Source organism: Dendropsophus ebraccatus, chromosome 5 (assembly GCF_027789765.1).
Source record: "Dendropsophus ebraccatus isolate aDenEbr1 chromosome 5, aDenEbr1.pat, whole genome shotgun sequence".
Lineage (NCBI taxonomy): Eukaryota > Metazoa > Chordata > Amphibia > Anura > Hylidae > Dendropsophus > Dendropsophus ebraccatus.
In genome coordinates, this window is record NC_091458.1 from 136,591,286 (window position 1) to 136,609,812 (window position 18,527).

Consider the following 18,527-nt stretch of genomic DNA (forward strand, 5'->3'; position numbering starts at 1 on the left):
AGAGTCTGTGGAGTCTCTGTTGCGAGTCTCAAAACACGGGATAGCCAGACTCCACGGACTCTTGTTTTGCATATTTAAATTTGGGGACATCTGTGGAGACTCTTGAGTACTTCATTGGAGTTTTTTTCACTGTTCCCCTTGAGTTCAGTGATTACTGTGTTTTGTTGGTCTACTTTACACCAGTTTGATAAATCTCCCCCTTTGACTCTTGTCTCCAGTTCAGGTGCGGTTTAAAATTAAGATCTATTTACTTCAATGGAGTTCCAAAACCTGCACCCAAACTGCAGACAAGAGTGGTGCTGTCTCTGAAAAAAAGTGGCCATGTTTTTCTAATTCTGGATAACCCCTTTATTTTGGATATATATTTCTTTTTATTCAATCATAATTTAGATATTTAAAGGGGTTGGCCACTTTATAATATAGTTTGGTGTACTGTATTAGTGTACTCACTGTATATACTGAAAGCTCCCTGTGTACCTCAGAGCTAAAATCAGACTCCACTCCTCCAAGTTGTGCTGCCCTGCGGCAAGTTTGTCCATAAGATGGCCAACATGCAGGAGGCATGTACAGGCTCAGTGGTGGACACTAGGGGGCGGGGCATGGTTACATGCTCCTTCATTTCGGCCATCTTATGGACAGACTCACCACAGAGCAGGACAGCCCAGTCCAAAGGAGGGGAGCCTGATTTTAGCTCTGAGGTACACAGGCAGCTGCTGTCAGTATATACAGTGAGTACACTTAATATTGTACACTGAACTTTTTTTACTGTAGAGATATAACTCCAGTGTGCCTATGTGTGATCCCATTACAATGTTACTACGTTTTGCTATGCCACTTTCTTAAAAGTTCAACCCAGACCACAGCATGGATCTGTACTTATTTTATTTATATCTCACAGGTACGTTTTAAAAGTTATGGTAACACAGTAAAGTGTTAAAAGGAAAGACCAAAAAAAAAGGGGTCAAAGGCTTTTATTGTGAATTAAAAAAACAAAACAAAAATGAGGCTAATGCTGCTCGAGTAGGTACACTGCTCTCTTCCCAGTGCATGCTGAGCCTTACACGTACACAATCTGAGCTCAGAGAACATGGATGCAAGGCCAAAAGCATAACATCTGTCTGGAGTTGGGACAGATGCCTGTGAAGATACCTAGATAGGGGGGAGGGGCACAGTACCAGCTGCAACGGGCCCGAGCTCTGCTCCTGAAAGGACGGAGTGTTTAAGGTACATTCACTTCTCAATACTCAGCTGCTCCTCTGAGGTATATGGTGGCTTCCCGCTGATCTGGGATAAGAACCCGGGACAGCAGAACAATATGAAATGTAACAACAAGGATCTTGAAAAAAAAGCAGCAGCAATGATAGAACCTGCCCTCCTTTATTGCAGGCGTTATGGAATGGGTGTAGGAGCAGCGACCCCCACCCTGTACCTTAAACAACTCCAATCCAGCTGGCAGGACAGATAATACTTTTATCAGAAACCAGCACAGAGTGGGGGGCGGATAGGTAAAAGGACATGGGCTCAGGGAAGAAACACTGGAGGTGAGGCCTAGAGACTGTTTCCTGCAGTGGAACTGTGAGTTACACCCTTGGGATTACTTTCTCCAAGAACTCTTTCACGGCCATCATTTCCTACAAAAAGAAAAGAAAAAAAAGTTATAAGATGAACAATGTTATATAGATGAACAAACCCATTCAATACTAATAGGATACATATAATAGTATCTATCAGTGCAATTGTAACCAAGTGTCTGTGCATTACATAGATGAGTGTTTCCCAAACTGCGATGCATGCCGAGGAGGGTATGCCAGCTGGGGGTACACTTTCAATAGCATGTCCATCCTAAGGAGACAAACTCCATGTTGTCTGCAGTGGGAGGAGAGAAGCCAGCTGTGGGAATTTGGAGAGAACCCAAATACTATGTGGAAGCACACGGGGGACCCATTTACTATGTTGGGATACAAAGCGAGTCATCGGATGTAACTGCACTGTAATCACCAGCTGCAGAGCCTATGTTGTGCTGAAATCTACCACTATACTGTCACCATTAAATATTGGCCAATATGGGTAGGGGTATGGCCTGGGGGGTCTATACCTATATTTCGAAGGTCTGGTTTTGGGTCTTCATCCATTTTAAGGTCTACTGAAGGGGGTCATATGTACAATTTGTTATTCAAATACTACCAAACGGACGTGAATCCTATATGAATGGGTGGGGCATACACATAGCACTTTTTATTCCCCTTCTGAGTAGAAGCTATGATGCAGTACCAGCGTCCAACAATAGGTACATTATATTATGTATGTAAAGCAGCACCGCCAAAATCAATTGACAAACTGGGTGCAAATGTTCAGGATGGTGGAACTTCTACCACCGATATGGATAATTCTTTCCAGTCTGACAGCGCTCTTTGCTGCCATCTCTCTCCATCAGAGGTTTTCTATGTGGATTTGCTACTGCTCTGGACAGTTCCTTTCATGGACAGAGGTGGCAGCAGAGAGCACTGGAAAGAACACACCACTTCCTGTAGGAGATACAGCAGCTGATAAGTACTGAAATACTTACATTTTTTTTAAAGTAATTTACAAATCTGTATAAATTTATGACACCAGTTAAATTGAAATTATTTTTTTCCTCCAGAGTACCCCTTTAACTTATGGTCATGGACGCTTTCTAACAAACATGGATTGTTCTACATGGATGAGCACTCAATTAGGTCAAAACATAAATGGGGACAAGACTCAATATTATATGAACTTAATGACTGGCCACACATCCCTCACCTCTTGGTTGGTGCTGTGCATGACTCCCGGATATGTTTTAAATTGAACCTTTGATGGGGTCAGCACAGATTTCAGCTTTTCTGAGGTGAGAGTTCCAAAGCGAACTGGTATCATAGGATCCGCCTCCCCATGACACTGCAGGATGGAGATGTCCTTATTTACACCAGATGCAGCCTATCAATATCAAAAGTGTGGATAGATGAGACACTTCTATAAGAATCTATATAAAGGGGAGGTATATAGTACAAGGGACACTGAATAGTTCAACCCCTATATGTGGATATGCATATGTATAGGAACGCACACAGTGCATTTTAGAAGACACATCACTAACTTATTCCACTATACCAGACATCTCACCTTTTGGACCATTTTGTGCATACTATACATACTAAAAGGGATTCTATTATCACATGCATGTATACTAACCTGCTGGCTGCACTTGTGCATGTGACGCATTTATTGTTCAAATCTGTTAAGGAATTCTGGGCATACATCCATAAAATAACCAGGGTTCCACAGGCAACAAGTGCATAGCAGCAGGTTAGCGGGCATACATGTAATGATAGAGTCCCATCTTCGACATTTCTATCCTAATGACAGGACATGAATGTCTGCATGAAGCAGGTCCCATCACCAGTCAGCATCTATAAGAAACACAGGTGTCCCAACCATATGTCTCTCAATTCACTTCTAACTGCGTCATTGAAACAGTCGAGCTGCTGCCACATAGATGAGGGGAGCCATGTTTTTTCACACAGGTTCATGTGCCCTAACCAGCCCTTATGGAAACACCTCTTTAAGGCACTTTCCCCCTACTGCCCTGCTATTAAGCAGCTCATCTTCCCTTTCCTCAAACAAATCTAAAGGGTTTATAGGAATTCATCAGCCCAGATTTTTCGAGCTGCTGACACGCTCACTTTCTGGTTCTTCTTACAGTAACCAATCACAGCTCTTGTTTTATATCCTAATGAGCTTTGGTAAAGTGAAACCTAAGCTTCGATTGGTCGCTGAGAGGAAACCCAGAGTTTGGGGGTTCCAGGCAGCTTGATAAATCTGGTTCGAAAGCCAATAATGATCCTTTTTTGCATCTCTTTTACCCATGACAGTAACAAGGGAGATAGCCTATGACACAGCTACATGCTGCCAACGTCAATGGCCATAATAATGCCATAATAAATAGCCTGACTTCAGGAAACTTCCATTGGAATTTTCCTTTAAGGTCATTTTAGTTTTACCTGAGGGAATGTCTTATGAAGCGGCAGCCAACAGCTAAGCCCAACAACGCCAGCAAGTTTGTGTTGACAAGTCAGAGCAGTATACAAGGACAGGGCGCCTCCCTATATTTAAAGGGGGGGAAAAAAAAAAGTTAAAATCTAGCACATGTAACACACCATCCGTAACACTTTCAAGTTTCTAGTTTGTGTTGGTGTACTTTCACACCTAATCCAACCTTAGGATGCGTTTACACAAACAGATTTTTTTAAACCAAAGCCAGGAATGATTACCGCTCCATGTAATAGGGCCCTTAGCATAGCAGCAGAGAGGGAAGGACCATAGAAGAAATGCAGGCCTGATCCTATCTTCTATACAGCCATAAGAAATGCACACTAGGTACCTGAGAAAATCCTCCAAGGACAATCCTATTAGCTGGAATTCCATTCTTCACTTCGTGTTCAATGATACTTTTAACTGAAAGGGAAAGAATTAGATATTTTTTTATTTATACAGCACCAACATATTCACAGCACAGCACTTTACAGCTGAAAAGGTATAACTGACAGAGCTGAAGACCTATATGCACCCTTTACAAATGTTGACCTTAAAGTGTACCTTTTAGCACGTCCACCGAGGAGATCAGCCGTGAATTCCTCCCTGCGACTGAAAGTTCCAGTCTCTATAGCTTCAAACATGCCGAGGCCGTAATGTGCTTGGCCTCTATTGGATCAGAATGGATCAGGATTTTTTTATAGCTATTAATACTCAAATTTCAAGACGCAGAGAGGAATTCACGACAGGTCAGTGGACGTGCTCCGGCACTTTAATCCGGCATGATACTGTACTAAATTAAAGGTGTGGTTCAGCAAAAAATAAATTACAAATTTTTCCAGTACTTATTAGCTGCTGTACGTCCTGCAGATCGTGTTGTTTATTCTTTCCAGTCTGGAGAGATTTTCTATGGGGATTTGCTGCTGCTCTGGACAGTTCCTGACATGGACAGAGGTGGCAGCAGAGAGCACTGTATCAGACTGGAGAGAATACACCACTTCCTGCAGGATATACAGCATCTGATAAGTACTGGAAGACTTGAGATTTTTAATAGAAGGAAAATACAAATCTATGGCAAAAGTTGATTTAAAAGATTTTTTTTTTTTGCTGAACTACCCATTTAAAGGGGTTATCCAGCAATTGCAATTATAGGGGTTATCCAATGCTATAAAAACATGGCCACTTTTGCACCACTCTTGTCTCCAGTTTGGGTGGGGTTTGAAACGCAGTTCCATTGAAGTAAATGGAGCTTAATTGCAAACCACACCTGAACTGGAGACAAGAGTGGGGCAAAAGTGGCCATGTTTTTGTAGCACTGAATAACCCCTTTAAGCTCCATTTACTTAAATGGAACTGAGTTTCGAACCCCACCCAATCTGGAGACAAGAGTGGTCCAAAAGTGGCCATGTTTTTTATGTTGCAGCCTTGTGCTAAAATCAATACAAGATTCAAAAGTCCAGGCGTGCACCACAGGTAGCCAAAAGGGGGTGCTAGCCCACCTGCTACAAACAACCAAAAAGGAAAAGGGAGGCAGGTGTGTATGACAATCCCGCTGCGAGTATGTCAGCTCATTGAATTCGCTGCGGATATGTTGTGTGTGTTTGTATTCTTATAAAGCAGCAAAACGGATCAAACCTCTGCCGTGGTTACTGCATTGTCTGTGGAAGCCAATTGTTAAAAAGAAATTTTATTGGCTATGTTTTATATGAAATGTGGAACCATTCTATTTTATTGTTTGCATTATATATTGTTTTTTTTTTACTTGGTTCAATAAAAAGTTTAATTGAACCATAAAAACAAATCGAGACTTTTAGTGGACAGGGAAAGTATGGACAAAACACCCAGTCATCAGCAGATGTACAGTACAACATAGAAAAGAGCTAAGGTGGGACTTTATAGGGAATCCATCAGGCCCAGGCTGAAGCACTGGAGGCGGGCCGACCCACCCTCAGTTCCATTAGAATCAATGGAGCCGTATTATAGAGGGGTGGGGGGTGGGTCAGCCCGCCTCCAGTGCTTCAGCCCGGGCCTGATGGTACATTACCTTTAATATCGATGGCCTATGGATGACTGATCAGCTGCCTGAAGTGGCCACATACACCATATCTCCATCATCTATCACAGGGGGAGGGAACCTTGGCTCTCCAACTGTTGCATAACTTCAACTCCCATCATGCCTGGACGGCCAAAGCTAAAGCCAAGGTTCCCTCCCCCCGATCTATCAGGGACAGATGGGCTGTTTGCCGGCAGTATTGACACCTGAACCTTCCCTTCTCTGGCTAATCACAGCACATTCTCCTCTCTGCTGTGCCATGACTAGTGTTGTGCAATAAACAGACTTTACCATGCTGGGGGATAATTTACACCATACATTGATACAGATGGCAGCTAGGGGAAGAAGGGGTTACTGATGCACTGGTCATAGTATGTAAGAGTAAATAAAAAGATTTAAAAAAACAGCAGTACAGCTAAGAAGCGGTTAAACCAAGCACTAAACAGCTAAAGGGGGGTGGAGTGGCAGAACTCGCGTGCCTCCGCTCTCCGCTTGAAGAATTGACATGTCAATTCTTTAAGTGGAGAGCGGTGGCAGCGGAGGCGCACAAGCTCACCCATAGACAGGCCATGTCACACTGAGGTAGACGGGGTTCCACCGTGAAATTCCGCCTGACAAAGAAGCTGGCAAGCTAAAGAGGAGTTACAAACCACACACACACCTAGCTGTTAGGCAGCAGCGCCACCAATAGTCTCCCAAGGGAACTGCTTCTAGCTGAGAGGAAGGTTGCAGCAAGGGGCGGGGCTATGTTAATGAGCTCTCTATACAAAACGGGCTGTGACAGGAAAGGAAGTCAGTTTATAGTCAGTTGCTGTGGAGTTGGAGTCGGTCAGAGAAGTCTGCTTGTGTAGTTAGTAAATAGGACAGGGAGACCTTTACAGACAGCTTTAAAAAGGAAGGATAAAGGAGTAGGAAAAGCTGAGAGATTAGACATGAGGTGGTTAACTAAAGGGATTGGAGGAGTCCCCCTTTAAGCATCCATACCGCTACCCACGGAGAATTCATTGAAGGACCCAGAGTCTTTTTCTAGGACCTGTCCATAATAGCTTCAGGCCCGGGCCAGATATCCAGTAAAAGCCCTCACTGCATAGTGGATGTGTTAGGCATCTTAGTGACCTCCATCACCTCCACACTGTGAGGTAATCCATGTGAGGCTGTCAGCCATATCATCTCTATGACAGGACTGTACTGTGTAACCTTATCCGCTCCAGACAGCCATCAGTAAAGTTAGCATTTCGGGTTGGGTTCGGCCAACACAATAATGGCAGTAACACTTAAACATTTATTTTATGTTACCACTATTTGACAGTCATGTGGGCCTGTTTTTTGTGGAAGAAACCTAATGAATCTAAATGTATTCTTACTGCTATCTGCAGCCTTCTTAATGCCGGCCTCATCCTCAGGAGCATCTGGACTCAGACCCATCAGGTCAAACCTACAAGGAAAGAAAAGACGTGTTGTGTAAGAAAAAGGTCCAGAAAGAAAGCAAATGGAGGACCCCTAGGACAGACACAGACTCACCATGCTGGCATCACCATCTTCATGTTCAGAGTTACAGGAATGCGAGGCCTGCGGACAGAGATGGTCAGTGTTACTTGATTCACAGGTAACTTACAGACCATTAAAAACTAGGACTAGACCAATAGATGAATACTTACGCATGTGGACAGATGTACTTGACATGTGGCAATTTAATCGCAGACATTGCCTCAGCCCAGCCATGTCTACAGAATAAGAGAATAAAAGTACATAAGAACAAGGCTACCCAACTTACAACATAAACCACCAGTAAAATGATATTCAGCAAGTTCTGATGTATTGTTTGCCGTGTTATAAGATATCCAGCAATTTTTTTTAAAAAATAGCGGTGCTGCTGCTGTACTGCAGGCTCCTATACACTTCAATAGGAGCTGAGGCTGCAGTACTCTGGTGCCACAGCTACACAGGGAATAGAACCAGGGCCGGTTTTAGGCTAAGTGAGGCCCTGGGCAAAATTTAAAATGGGGCCCCAATTAAATGTACCATGTTTGCTGTAGATTGGATGCAGTGTTTCATCATTCATAGCTTAGTTCTGGCCCTGCATTCTGAATATCTGCTGCAGGAATGTAGTGACCGCCATGTTTAACTAATTAACTGCCAGTAAAAATAATAAAGAGCAACTGCTTACCTGCCTGCGCACCCTCGCCACGCTCCTCAATGAGTCTCTGGGTCTCTGCACTCAGCCACTCAATGTGCTGTCCTGCTGCAGCCTGTGATTGGTTGAGCGGCTATCAGTGAGCAGGGACCCAGAGACTCCTCAAACAGGAGCATGGACAGGTAAAAGCAGACAGGTAAGCATGAGCAGGTAATCATGGGCTGGTTATTATTTTTACTGGCATCTAATTAGTTAAACATGGCCGTCACTACATTCTCATAGTAGAATGAATATCCTATGTAAGAATCCCGGGCCATTGACTATAATGATACTGAGTATTGCAGCGGATTTGCTGAGAAACTTGCAGCATGAAAGCCACTGCAAACTCGCTACATGTAAATGCACAATAAGGGTACATGCACACGTACTGACTCACAGCGGAAATCTCGCTGCGAGTTTGGCAGCAAGATCTGCTATGAGTTAATATCCTGCCAGGTCCTGTGCACACATACTCGCAGCGGTAGTATGTAATGCAGCCGCCCCCTTAACCCCTTCCTCCGCTGTGTATATACATTACCTCTCTCCTGCACAGGGACCCGGCGTCCTGCTCTCCCGCCCAGCCAATCAGTGGCTGCGGCTGGGCTAAACACTGATTGGCCGGGCGGGAGAGCAGTACGCCGGGACCCCGTGCAGGAGAGAGGTAATGTATACAGAGAGCGGGAGCTGGGTGGGAACGGAGGAAGGGGTTAAGGGGGTGGCTGCATTACATACTCGCAGAAGTCATTCAAGGGGTTATCCAGCGCTACAAAAACATGGCCACTTTTCCCCCAACTGTTGTCTTTGTTTTACTTCGTACATATCAATAAGAATCTGCTTTGCTCCTCTCTAGTACCTGCATTAGATGGTTTGCTTGGCAGCTGTGCCACATGGCGTGCAGCAGTTTCTCTACATCGCCAATGTCAAATTGGGCAGAAAAGAGCTGCGCTGCACAGCGGTATTGTCACTTATCTAAACCTCTGACATGTCACTGAGAGACCTGCTGAAATTTTTAGTTATAAGTGGGTGAAGCACACAGTAGAGCACTTCACTCCCTGGCTGATTCACTCACTCCACAGACTAGAAATCAGACCTTGCACTGCGCACATGACCCGCTTATAAGTGGTGATCCCCATAGGTCTCTGAATGACATGTCACAAGATATGACAAATGACAGCACCGCTTTAATACCTCAATATATTATAAATATAATACAATACACCTTATACAGTGTGTGTGTGTGTGTGTGTATATATATATATATATATATATATATATATATATATATATATATATATATATATATAGCCACTTCTTATAATACTTATGTGTTGAGGCACTTTATATTTCCTCCATATTGAGGTGTTACTAGCCAGGTGCACTACATTGTATTATATCCACTACGCATTGTGATGTTTACTTGTACATGAGAACACAGACATACACAGTCTCAGGCTACGTTCACACAACGTATGTTTTGTATCAATCACGGCTGTTGTTGGAATTTGCAACATTGGCCGTGATTTATACAAAATACACGTTCTATTGAAATTAATGGAATCTTGGCCGGAGTGTATACACATAGTACATATATATATACATACACATGGTATACACTCAAGCCGGGGTTCCATCTGGCCACACTAAAAACCGTCATGTCCGTTTCTTGTGTCCACTATTCATTGAATAGTGGCCACAGAGAAGCTGTCAGTTCACACAATGGAGCGTCTGGCTTCAGCCACACACTCCATTGTGAGCATTGGTGTATTCGGATACACTGTGTGCGCTTACATCCGGATTCACCAGAAGTGAAGATCATTCGGCCTGTACTGCTGTAGCATCCAGGATGATCTTCAGTAACCCCGGCGGTTCTGTGATTCGACCGGGTCACAGAATGGCCGTTGTTATACGTAGTGTAAACCCGGCCTCACACATACAATCTCACACATATTTAAACACACATTATTATGCATAAATATCCAGTACACACACAGACACACACCATACACACTGAATATATATTATATATTAGTACACCCCCAAACACATAATATAACCGTACACACACCCCCATACACATTATATAACAGTACGACCCCCCAAACATGATATAACTGTACACACACACCCCCCATACAAATTATATAACAGTACGACCCCCCCAAACATAATAAAACTGTACACACACACACACACCCCCATACACATTATAGAACAGTACAACCCCCCCCCCCCATACACATTATATAGCAGTACACCCATACACTATATACACTATATACACATATACTTACATTAGTAGTTGGTAGTTAATAATTCAGCAGCTGATGACAGGCCAGACTGGGAGCCTCATGCTGCTGCTGCTGGTTTCTTCCTCCTCTTTCCTGTTGTCCCGACTGCCAGCAGTGTAACATTACAGCAGCAGGACAGGAAGCCTGGTGTGTACGGGACCTCAGGGAAGGAGAAGGAGGGGGAGGGGAGGTGTCGGCTCCAGCAGCAGGACAGGACAAGACCCTCAGGGAAGGGGGAGTGTGGGCTCCAGCAGCAGCAGCTCCTCAGTGCAGGGGACCTCAGGGAAGGAGGCGGGGGAGGGGGGTGTGGCTCCAGCAGCCGCTCTGTCAGCCTGTGCTTAGAGCAGAGCTCCATCTGCCCTGGTGCAGGCTGCTGCCGTGTATTCCTGAATCTGACACCCAGGAATCACGGCAGCTGCAGGGGGCCCCCTGGGGGATGGGGGCCCTGGGCAACTGCCTTGTTTGCCCCCCCCTAACGCCGGCCCTGAATAGAACCCTGTGCTTCCGTCCGTTATCACTTTCGTGCAGGCACCGAACAGGTAATCGGCAGGACGCCGGATGTCAGCGCCTCACCAATTATAGCTTATTCTATTTAACCCCTTTAAGAGTCACAACTCCCTTTCTAAATGAGGTTTCCAATAAGTACTCTAATGCACTACTCTAAAGACTGTATCATAAAAGTTCAAATCATATGCAAAAATTCCACTTGCATACGCTTATTCATGTCTGCAATGTGAGACCGCTATGTAAGACTGATTAAGAGGACACAGTCATTTCTATACAAGAGAAAATGTGAACATCACAGAGAGAAGGCAGTCATGTGATTGATGGACACATTGAGCCGTGACTCTCTGTACTGGCCAGAATTAGGGCCCTATTCCACCGGACGATTATCGTTAAATCGTTTGAATCTAAACGATAATCGTTCGGTTGAAATGTAGTTAACGATTAATGACCGAACGAGAAATCGTTGATCGCTTTATAAAACCTGGACCTATTTTTATCGTTGCTCGTTCGCAAATTGTTCGCATTGAATAAGACGTCGTCCAGTCGTTCACAGTAGATACAAACGCAATAGCGAATAAATAGCGAAGAAAAAACGATCGCAAATACGATCATAAGTAACGATTATCGTTCCATGGAAATGAGTGAACGTTTTCAGGTCTTTCACAATAGCGGTAGTTTGAGATCGTTAATCGTTAACGATTATGCGAACGATAATCGCCCGGTGGAATAGGGCCCTTACTGTGTTTAGTCTGTTCAGGAGACTGGACCTGGAGACTGGACCTGGATTTCTGGTAAGTTCAGCTTTGTTTTACAGCAAGATAAAAATAATGAATGTATATTGTAAATTTGCTTTCTATCACATCTACTGTTGATTTTGAAAGTTATAATGACAGTGACACTCTCAAGCAAACCTGTCAGCAGCTAAAGATAGCTAAAACCAGGCCCATGGCTAGACAGGTCCTCTCTTGGGATTCTAGGTATACCTCTATCTCCATAGTCCTTTTCATCCCCTTTCTGTAATAATGTAGAAAAAAAACTCAGATTGCCACTAGGCTCATTCCCCAGCATGGCAAGACCCCAGGGTTAGGCTGCCCATCTCCTTTTAGTCACCACCTCTGTGCAGTGAATAAGCCTTGTGGCTGTCAATGAACAAAAGGAAGGCTTATGCAACCAAGAAGTAGGCATTTACAACTGAAGATTTCTCGGCCATGGAAGCACCAATCAGCGACTTGTTTGAGGTGCCTTTACACAGCACAACAAATCAAGCGGCTGGGCTGCATGAACAATCCTTGTATCGTTTGTGCAGCCATGGAAACTGACACTACAGATGACAAGCAGTCTTATACTTACCATTCGTGCTGCTTGTGATCCGGCATCCCGCTCTGTATTCTCAGGCCCCGCCTCCTTTGGCTGTCAACCATTCTGGAGGAGACGGGGACTGAAGATACAGCAGCAGCCGGAAGACTGGAGAGCCGGATGCTGAATCACAAGCAGCAGGGATGGTAAGTATTCATTGCTTGCGATCTGGAAACTGACAGCATGGATATGTGATTATCTGTGCTGTCAGCTTCCCCTTGATTGTCATTGACTATTTTACAGGAAGATGTGTGGCCCATATCGATAAATTTTAAAGCCTGCTCTAAAGACACGATCAGGCGGTCACTTTTACACAGGCTGATTATCGGCCAAAGGAGCATTTCTAGCATCTCCCTGGCCTATATATCGGCCTGTGGAAAAGGCCCCTTTAAATCCATAATGCTTCCCTTAGGCCAGGGGCAGGGAACCTTGGCTCTCCAGCTTTTGCAAAACTAAAACTCCCATCATGCCTGGACAGCCAAAGCTTTAGCCTTGGCTGTCCAGGCATGATGGGAGTTGTAGTTTTTAAGCAGCTGGAGAGCCAAGGTTCCCAACCCCTGCCTTAGGGTCCATTTACACAGAAAGATTATCTGACAGATTATCTGCCAAAGATTTGAAGCCAAAGCCAGGAACGGATTTGAAAAGAGGAGAAATCTCAGGCTTTCCTTTATGACCTATTCTCTGTTTATAGTCTGCTCCTGGCTTTGGCTTCAAATCTTTGGCAGATAATCTGTCAGATAATCTTTCTGTGTAAATGGACCCTTAGGGCCCTATTCCACCGGACGATTATCATTCGCATAATCGTTAACGATTAACAATCTCAAACGACTGCCATTGCAACAGACCTGAAAACGTTCACTCATTTCCATGGATGGAACGATAATCGTTACTTATGATCGTATTTGCGATCGTTTTTTCTTCGCTATTGCGTTCGTATCTACTGCAAACGACTGAACGACGTCTTATTCAATGCGAACGATTTGCGAACGAGCAACGATAAAAATAGGTCCAGGTCTTATGAAGCGATCAACGATTTCTCGTTCGCTTGTTAATCGTTAACTGCATTTCAACCGAACGATTATCGTTTAGATTCGAACGATTTAACGATAATCTGAGCGATAATCGTCCGGAGGAATAGGGCCCTAAGTCTTATATATGACGCTTTAGAGACTGTCAGTCATCGCTGAGCAGCTGACAAGCTTTATAAAGCACTGCAGCCTTGTTCTGGAAATCAATAGCAGCACAAACGCCCGGTGCCGACTATTGATCAGTTCCAATATTAGCTGATCAGTTCTACAGCCAGAAGTTCTGTATAAATCTGCTAGTAGGATATGACAACATGTATCTGTGGAAAATCTCAATACTAGTCGGAATGGAGGAAATTGTAGGACTGAGTAGTATAGCGTCCCCCCAGCTGTATGTTCACATAGAGAATCCATCCGAGTGGCGTCGTGTCTGCAGCATGACTGTGGATTTCTCACCATGTTTATATGAATGGGGCATGAGTATGCAGAATCCTGGCAATCATCACAGTCTAAGGCTGGGTTCACACTACGTATATTTCAGTCAGTATTGTGGTCCTAATATTGCAACCAAAACCAGGAGTGGATTAAAAACACAGAAAGGATCTGTTCACACAATGTTGAAATTGAGTGGATGGCCGCCATATAACAGTAAATAACGGCCATTATTTCAATACAACAGCCGTTGTTTTCAAAATAACAGCAAATATTTGCCATTAAATGGCGGCCATCCACTCAATTTCAACAGTGTGTGAACAGAGCCTTTCTGTGTTTTCAATCCACTCCTGGTTTTGGTTGCAATATGAGGACCACAACACTGACTGAAATATACGTAGTGTGAACCCAGCCTTATGGTGTGTTCACACCGTAGCCGCTGCAGAAACCAACCCTGTTATTTTCAATGAGAAGTCATACTCGCAGCGGGATTGTAATCCCACTGTGAGTATGTAAGTACCGCCCCTTTAACCCCCACCCCCCATTACCTGCTTCTGAGGCTCCCGGAGGTCCTGCCCAGTCAATTATTGACTGCTGCTGGGCCGTGCAATGATTTGCTGAGCGGGAACCGGGAGGCTCAGATGCAGCCAGAGCGCAGACCAGGTACAGAATGTTCCAGGCAGCGGGGGGGGGGGGGGGGTTAAGGGGGGCGGCACTCACATACTCGCAACGGGATGACAATTCTGCTGCCAGTATGTCTTCTCATTGAAAATAAGAGGGTAGGCCTCCGCAGCGGATTTCCCTGAAAACACACAACGTTAAATCAGCTGCGGATACAGTACGTGTGAACCCACCCTTAAAGGGGGTTCCCTAGAGGTATATTGATGGCCTACCACTAGTATTTTATGTAAGGATTTGGACTTCCAGTAGCAAGAAGGAAGAAAAAGCACTGCAGAAACCAGGACATCTAACGCTATAAATTGTATTGAAAATAAACAAAACCAATTATAGGTCATCATCACGTTCATGCTGCCTGAAGCCATCGGCAGCCCACGGCGGATGCTACCTGCCCCACCATTCTCTTCCTATACACAAACAGGGAAAGATCCCTCAAGCAATGTTGTCGGGCAGGAAGAAGCCACCAGGTCGCAGCAGTCTTATAACTGGTGGTTCGGGCAGCATGAAGGAGAGGACAGGTCGTTGGGGTGTTGGGTATCTACCCCACCAATCTTATACTGAAGGGTCAGCCGAAGAGGAGGCTGTCACTACAGGCCACATTGTGGTAGTGGCACTCCCCTGCCCCCCAAGCCCCCTGGCAGTGCCATGACCTGCCCTCCCCAGCCCCCTGGCAGTGCCATGACCCGCCCACCCCTCCGGCAGTGCCATGACCCATCCTCCCCTCCCCAGCCCCCTGGCAGTGTCATGACCCGCCCTCCCCAGCCCCCTGGCAGTGTCATGAGCCACCCTCCCCCCTCCAGCACCCTGGCAGTGCCATGACCCGCCCTCCCCTCCTTTGCCCCATGGCAGTGCCATAAACCACCCTCCACTGCCCCCTGGCAGTGCCATGATCCTCTGCCCTCCCCTCCCCCATGGCAGTGCCATGACCCGCCCTCCCCAGCCCCCTGGCAGTGCCATGACCCCCCTTTTCCTCCCCCCTGGCGGTGCCATGATCCTGTGCCCTCCCCCCAGCAGTGCCATGACCCGTCCTCCCCTTTACCCGGCAGTGCCATGATCCTCTGCCCTCCCCTCCCCTCCCCCTGGCAGTGCCATAATCCTCTGCCCTCCCCTCCCCCTGGCAGTGCCATAATCCTCTGCCCTGCCCTCCCCTCCCCCTGGCAGTGCCATGACCCTCCCTCCCCTCACCCCCGGCAGTGCCTGATCCCCTGCCCTCCCCTCACCCCCGGCAGTGCCTGATCCCCTGCCCTCCCCTCACCCCCGGCAGTGCCTGATCCCCTGCCCTCCCCTCACCCCCGGCAGTGCCTGATCCCCTGCCCTCCCCTCACCCCCGGCAGTGCCTGATCCCCTGCCCTCCCCTCACCCCCGGCAGTGCCTGATCCCCTGCCCTCCCCTCACCCCCGGCAGTGCCTGATCCCCTGCCCTCCCCTCACCCCCGGCAGTGCCTGATCCCCTGCCCTCCCCTCACCCCCGGCAGTGCCTGATCCCCTGCCCTCCCCTCACCCCCGGCAGTGCCTGATCCCCTGCCCTCCCCTCACCCCCGGCAGTGCCTGATCCCCTGCCCTCCCCTCACCCCCGGCAGTGCCTGATCCCCTGCCCTCCCCTCACCCCCGGCAGTGCCTGATCCCCTGCCCTCCCCCCGGCAGTGCCTGATCCCCTGCCCTCCCCCCGGCAGTGCCTGATCCCCTGCCCTCCCCCCGGCAGTGCCTGATCCCCTGCCCTCCCCCCGGCAGTGCCTGATCCCCTGCCCTCCCCCCGGCAGTGCCTGATCCCCTGCCCTCCCCCCGGCAGTGCCTGATCCCCTGCCCTCCCCCCGGCAGTGCCTGATCCCCTGCCCTCCCCCCGGCAGTGCCTGATCCCCTGCCCTCCCCCCGGCAGTGCCTGATCCCCTGCCCTCCCCCCGGCAGTGCCTGATCCCCTGCCCTCCCCCCGGCAGTGCCTGATCCCCTGCCCTCCCCCCGGCAGTGCCTGATCCCCTGCCCTCCCCCCGGCAGTGCCTGATCCCCTGCCCTCCCCCCGGCAGTGCCTGATCCTCTGCCCTCCCCCCGGCAGTGCCTGATCCCCTGCCCTCCCCCCGGCAGTGCCTGATCCCCTGCCCTCCCCCCGGCAGTGCCTGATCCCCTGCCCTCCCCCCGGCAGTGCCTGATCCCCTGCCCTCCCCCCAGCAGTGCCTGATCCTCTGCCCTCCCCCCAGCAGTGCCTGATCCTCTGCCCTCCCCCCGGCAGTGCCTGATCCTCTGCCCTCCCCCCAGCAGTGCCTGATCCTCTGCCCTCCCCCCAGCAGTGCCTGATCCTCTGCCCTCCCCCCGGCAGTGCCTGATCCTCTGCTCTCCCCCCAGCAGTGCCTGATCCCCTGCCCTCCCCCAGCAGTGCCCTGTGATCAGCAGGGAGGTCAGCTCTGCAGACAATAGACAACTTACCCCGTGTCCCCTAGGCCATGCAGGAAGATCACCTGTGGACGGCAGAGACACACACATCAGTGCACAGATCGGTGACATTGTATAACACATAGCGGTGATCGGGGGCATGCGGCACCGCACGGGCACACACAGCAGTCTGCACAGGCTCAACACACCACAATGCCGGAGTAGTAACATACTCACCGCTGCCGTCTCTCGCTCCCCTCCGGGTACGGTCACAGCGTCGGTGAGTAGCGGCACAGACATGTTGTTTCCGCACATGCACCGGAGTGATGTCACACACCGCCCCGGTGACCTCTGACCTCCCGATGAGAAACAATGAGCCGCAGCCGCTAAGCGGATCTAACCCCGGCGCATGTCACGTGGTCGCGCCTCTCCCCAACGTCACGGCCTCACGCAGATGTAATCCGATGCAACCAGGCGGCCATCTTACGTGTGGCGGAAGTGGTTTTAGTTTCAATCATAAATAACCTGTCATGTCACTAAAGCAGGGGTAGGGAACCTAGGCTCTCCAGCTTTTGCAAAACTACAACTCCATCATGCCTGGACAGCCAAAGCTTAAGCTTTAGCTGTCCAGGCATGATGGGAGTTGTAGTTTTGCAACAACTGGAGAGCCAAAGTTCCCTACCGCTGCACTAAAACAAAAATCAGACTGGTGTGTTTGGTTGGGCAGTGAAATCCATTCTAGCTCTACCACACAGGGTCTCTGTGCTTTCTAGTTCAGCTTCTGAGTAGCTGTGGGGCCCTCAGATTACTGAACGCTTTGACTCCATAGTGAACCTGGGAGGGTCGATAGTAAGATTTTCGTGCAAAATTTGTTATATCAGTCAGATTTAAAGTAAGCCTGTCACCCCAGCTTCCGGGATGAAGCCCGCCCACCCCCCCCCCCCCCCTGGTGGAGCCCCTTATACCTACCCCCCTCTCAAAGTCCCGGACCCCTTCCCGAGAGAAATCTCCGTCGGAAGCCGTGCGCGAAAGGGATTTCTCGGTGGCGGGGCGGGGTCCGTAACCGGGACTTTAAGAGGGGGGTAAGTATAAGGGGCTCCACCGGGGTGTTGGGCAGGCTTCACCCCAGCACCAGGGTGACAGGTTCCCTTTAAGCAAAACTCCACCTATGTGTATGCAGGTAACCATAGAAAAATAGCCGGTTGTACACATTGTTTGTTTGCTGGGATCAGGTGGAGTAAATGATTGTAGTAACAATCATAAGCGGAGAGCGGCGGCAGTGGAGGAGCTTGTGCTGTCCCATAGACAGGCTATGGCACACTGAGGCAGGCAATATTCTGCAACGGAGAGTCCTGGAGTAGAATTTTGCCTGATTTAGTCAGTGTGAACATACCCCAAGGCTGCCTGAAGAGCCATAGGCTTCATCCATGTTTTCCAGGACTCCATAGGGCTGTATCCAACCAGCAAATATTTTCAGTGAAAACTGAAAATAAGCAGTGTTACTGTGATGTCCCACCATGGGTGTTGCTATTGGTTACACCCTTCGCAAAAGTCTGACTTAAAAGAGTGGTAATGTAGCAGTATCAAAGTTTTAGGAAC

The 18,527-nt window shown here is 47.9% G+C and overlaps 1 protein-coding gene across 1 annotated transcript; it reads right to left on the reverse strand.

The window, feature by feature from the left end:
- Nucleotides 1-955: 955 nt before the first annotated feature.
- Nucleotides 956-17,377, reverse strand: LYPLA2 (lysophospholipase 2). The gene is made up of 9 exons (XM_069971397.1): nucleotides 17,166-17,377; nucleotides 16,983-17,014; nucleotides 7,765-7,830; nucleotides 7,628-7,675; nucleotides 7,471-7,541; nucleotides 4,403-4,476; nucleotides 4,023-4,124; nucleotides 2,785-2,958; nucleotides 956-1,631 (listed from the first exon to the last, which is right to left on the reverse strand). The coding sequence occupies exons 1-9, from the start codon at nucleotides 17,241-17,243 to the stop codon at nucleotides 1,581-1,583; spliced, it is 696 nt and encodes a 231-aa protein (XP_069827498.1). The 5' UTR covers nucleotides 17,244-17,377; the 3' UTR covers nucleotides 956-1,580.
- Nucleotides 17,378-18,527: the final 1,150 nt, after the last annotated feature.

Coding starts and splice junctions, on each gene's coding strand:
- LYPLA2 (XM_069971397.1), bottom strand. CDS start 17,243: ATGTGCGGAAACAACATGTCTGTGCCGCTACTCACCGACGCTGTGACC. Junction 7,831..16,982: donor CATGGCCTAGGGGACACGGG/GTAAGTTGTCTA, acceptor CTTATTCTGTAG/ACATGGCTGGGCTGAGGCAA. Junction 1,632..2,784: donor TGCACAGCACCAACCAAGAG/GTGAGGGATGTG, acceptor TTCTTTTTGTAG/GAAATGATGGCCGTGAAAGA.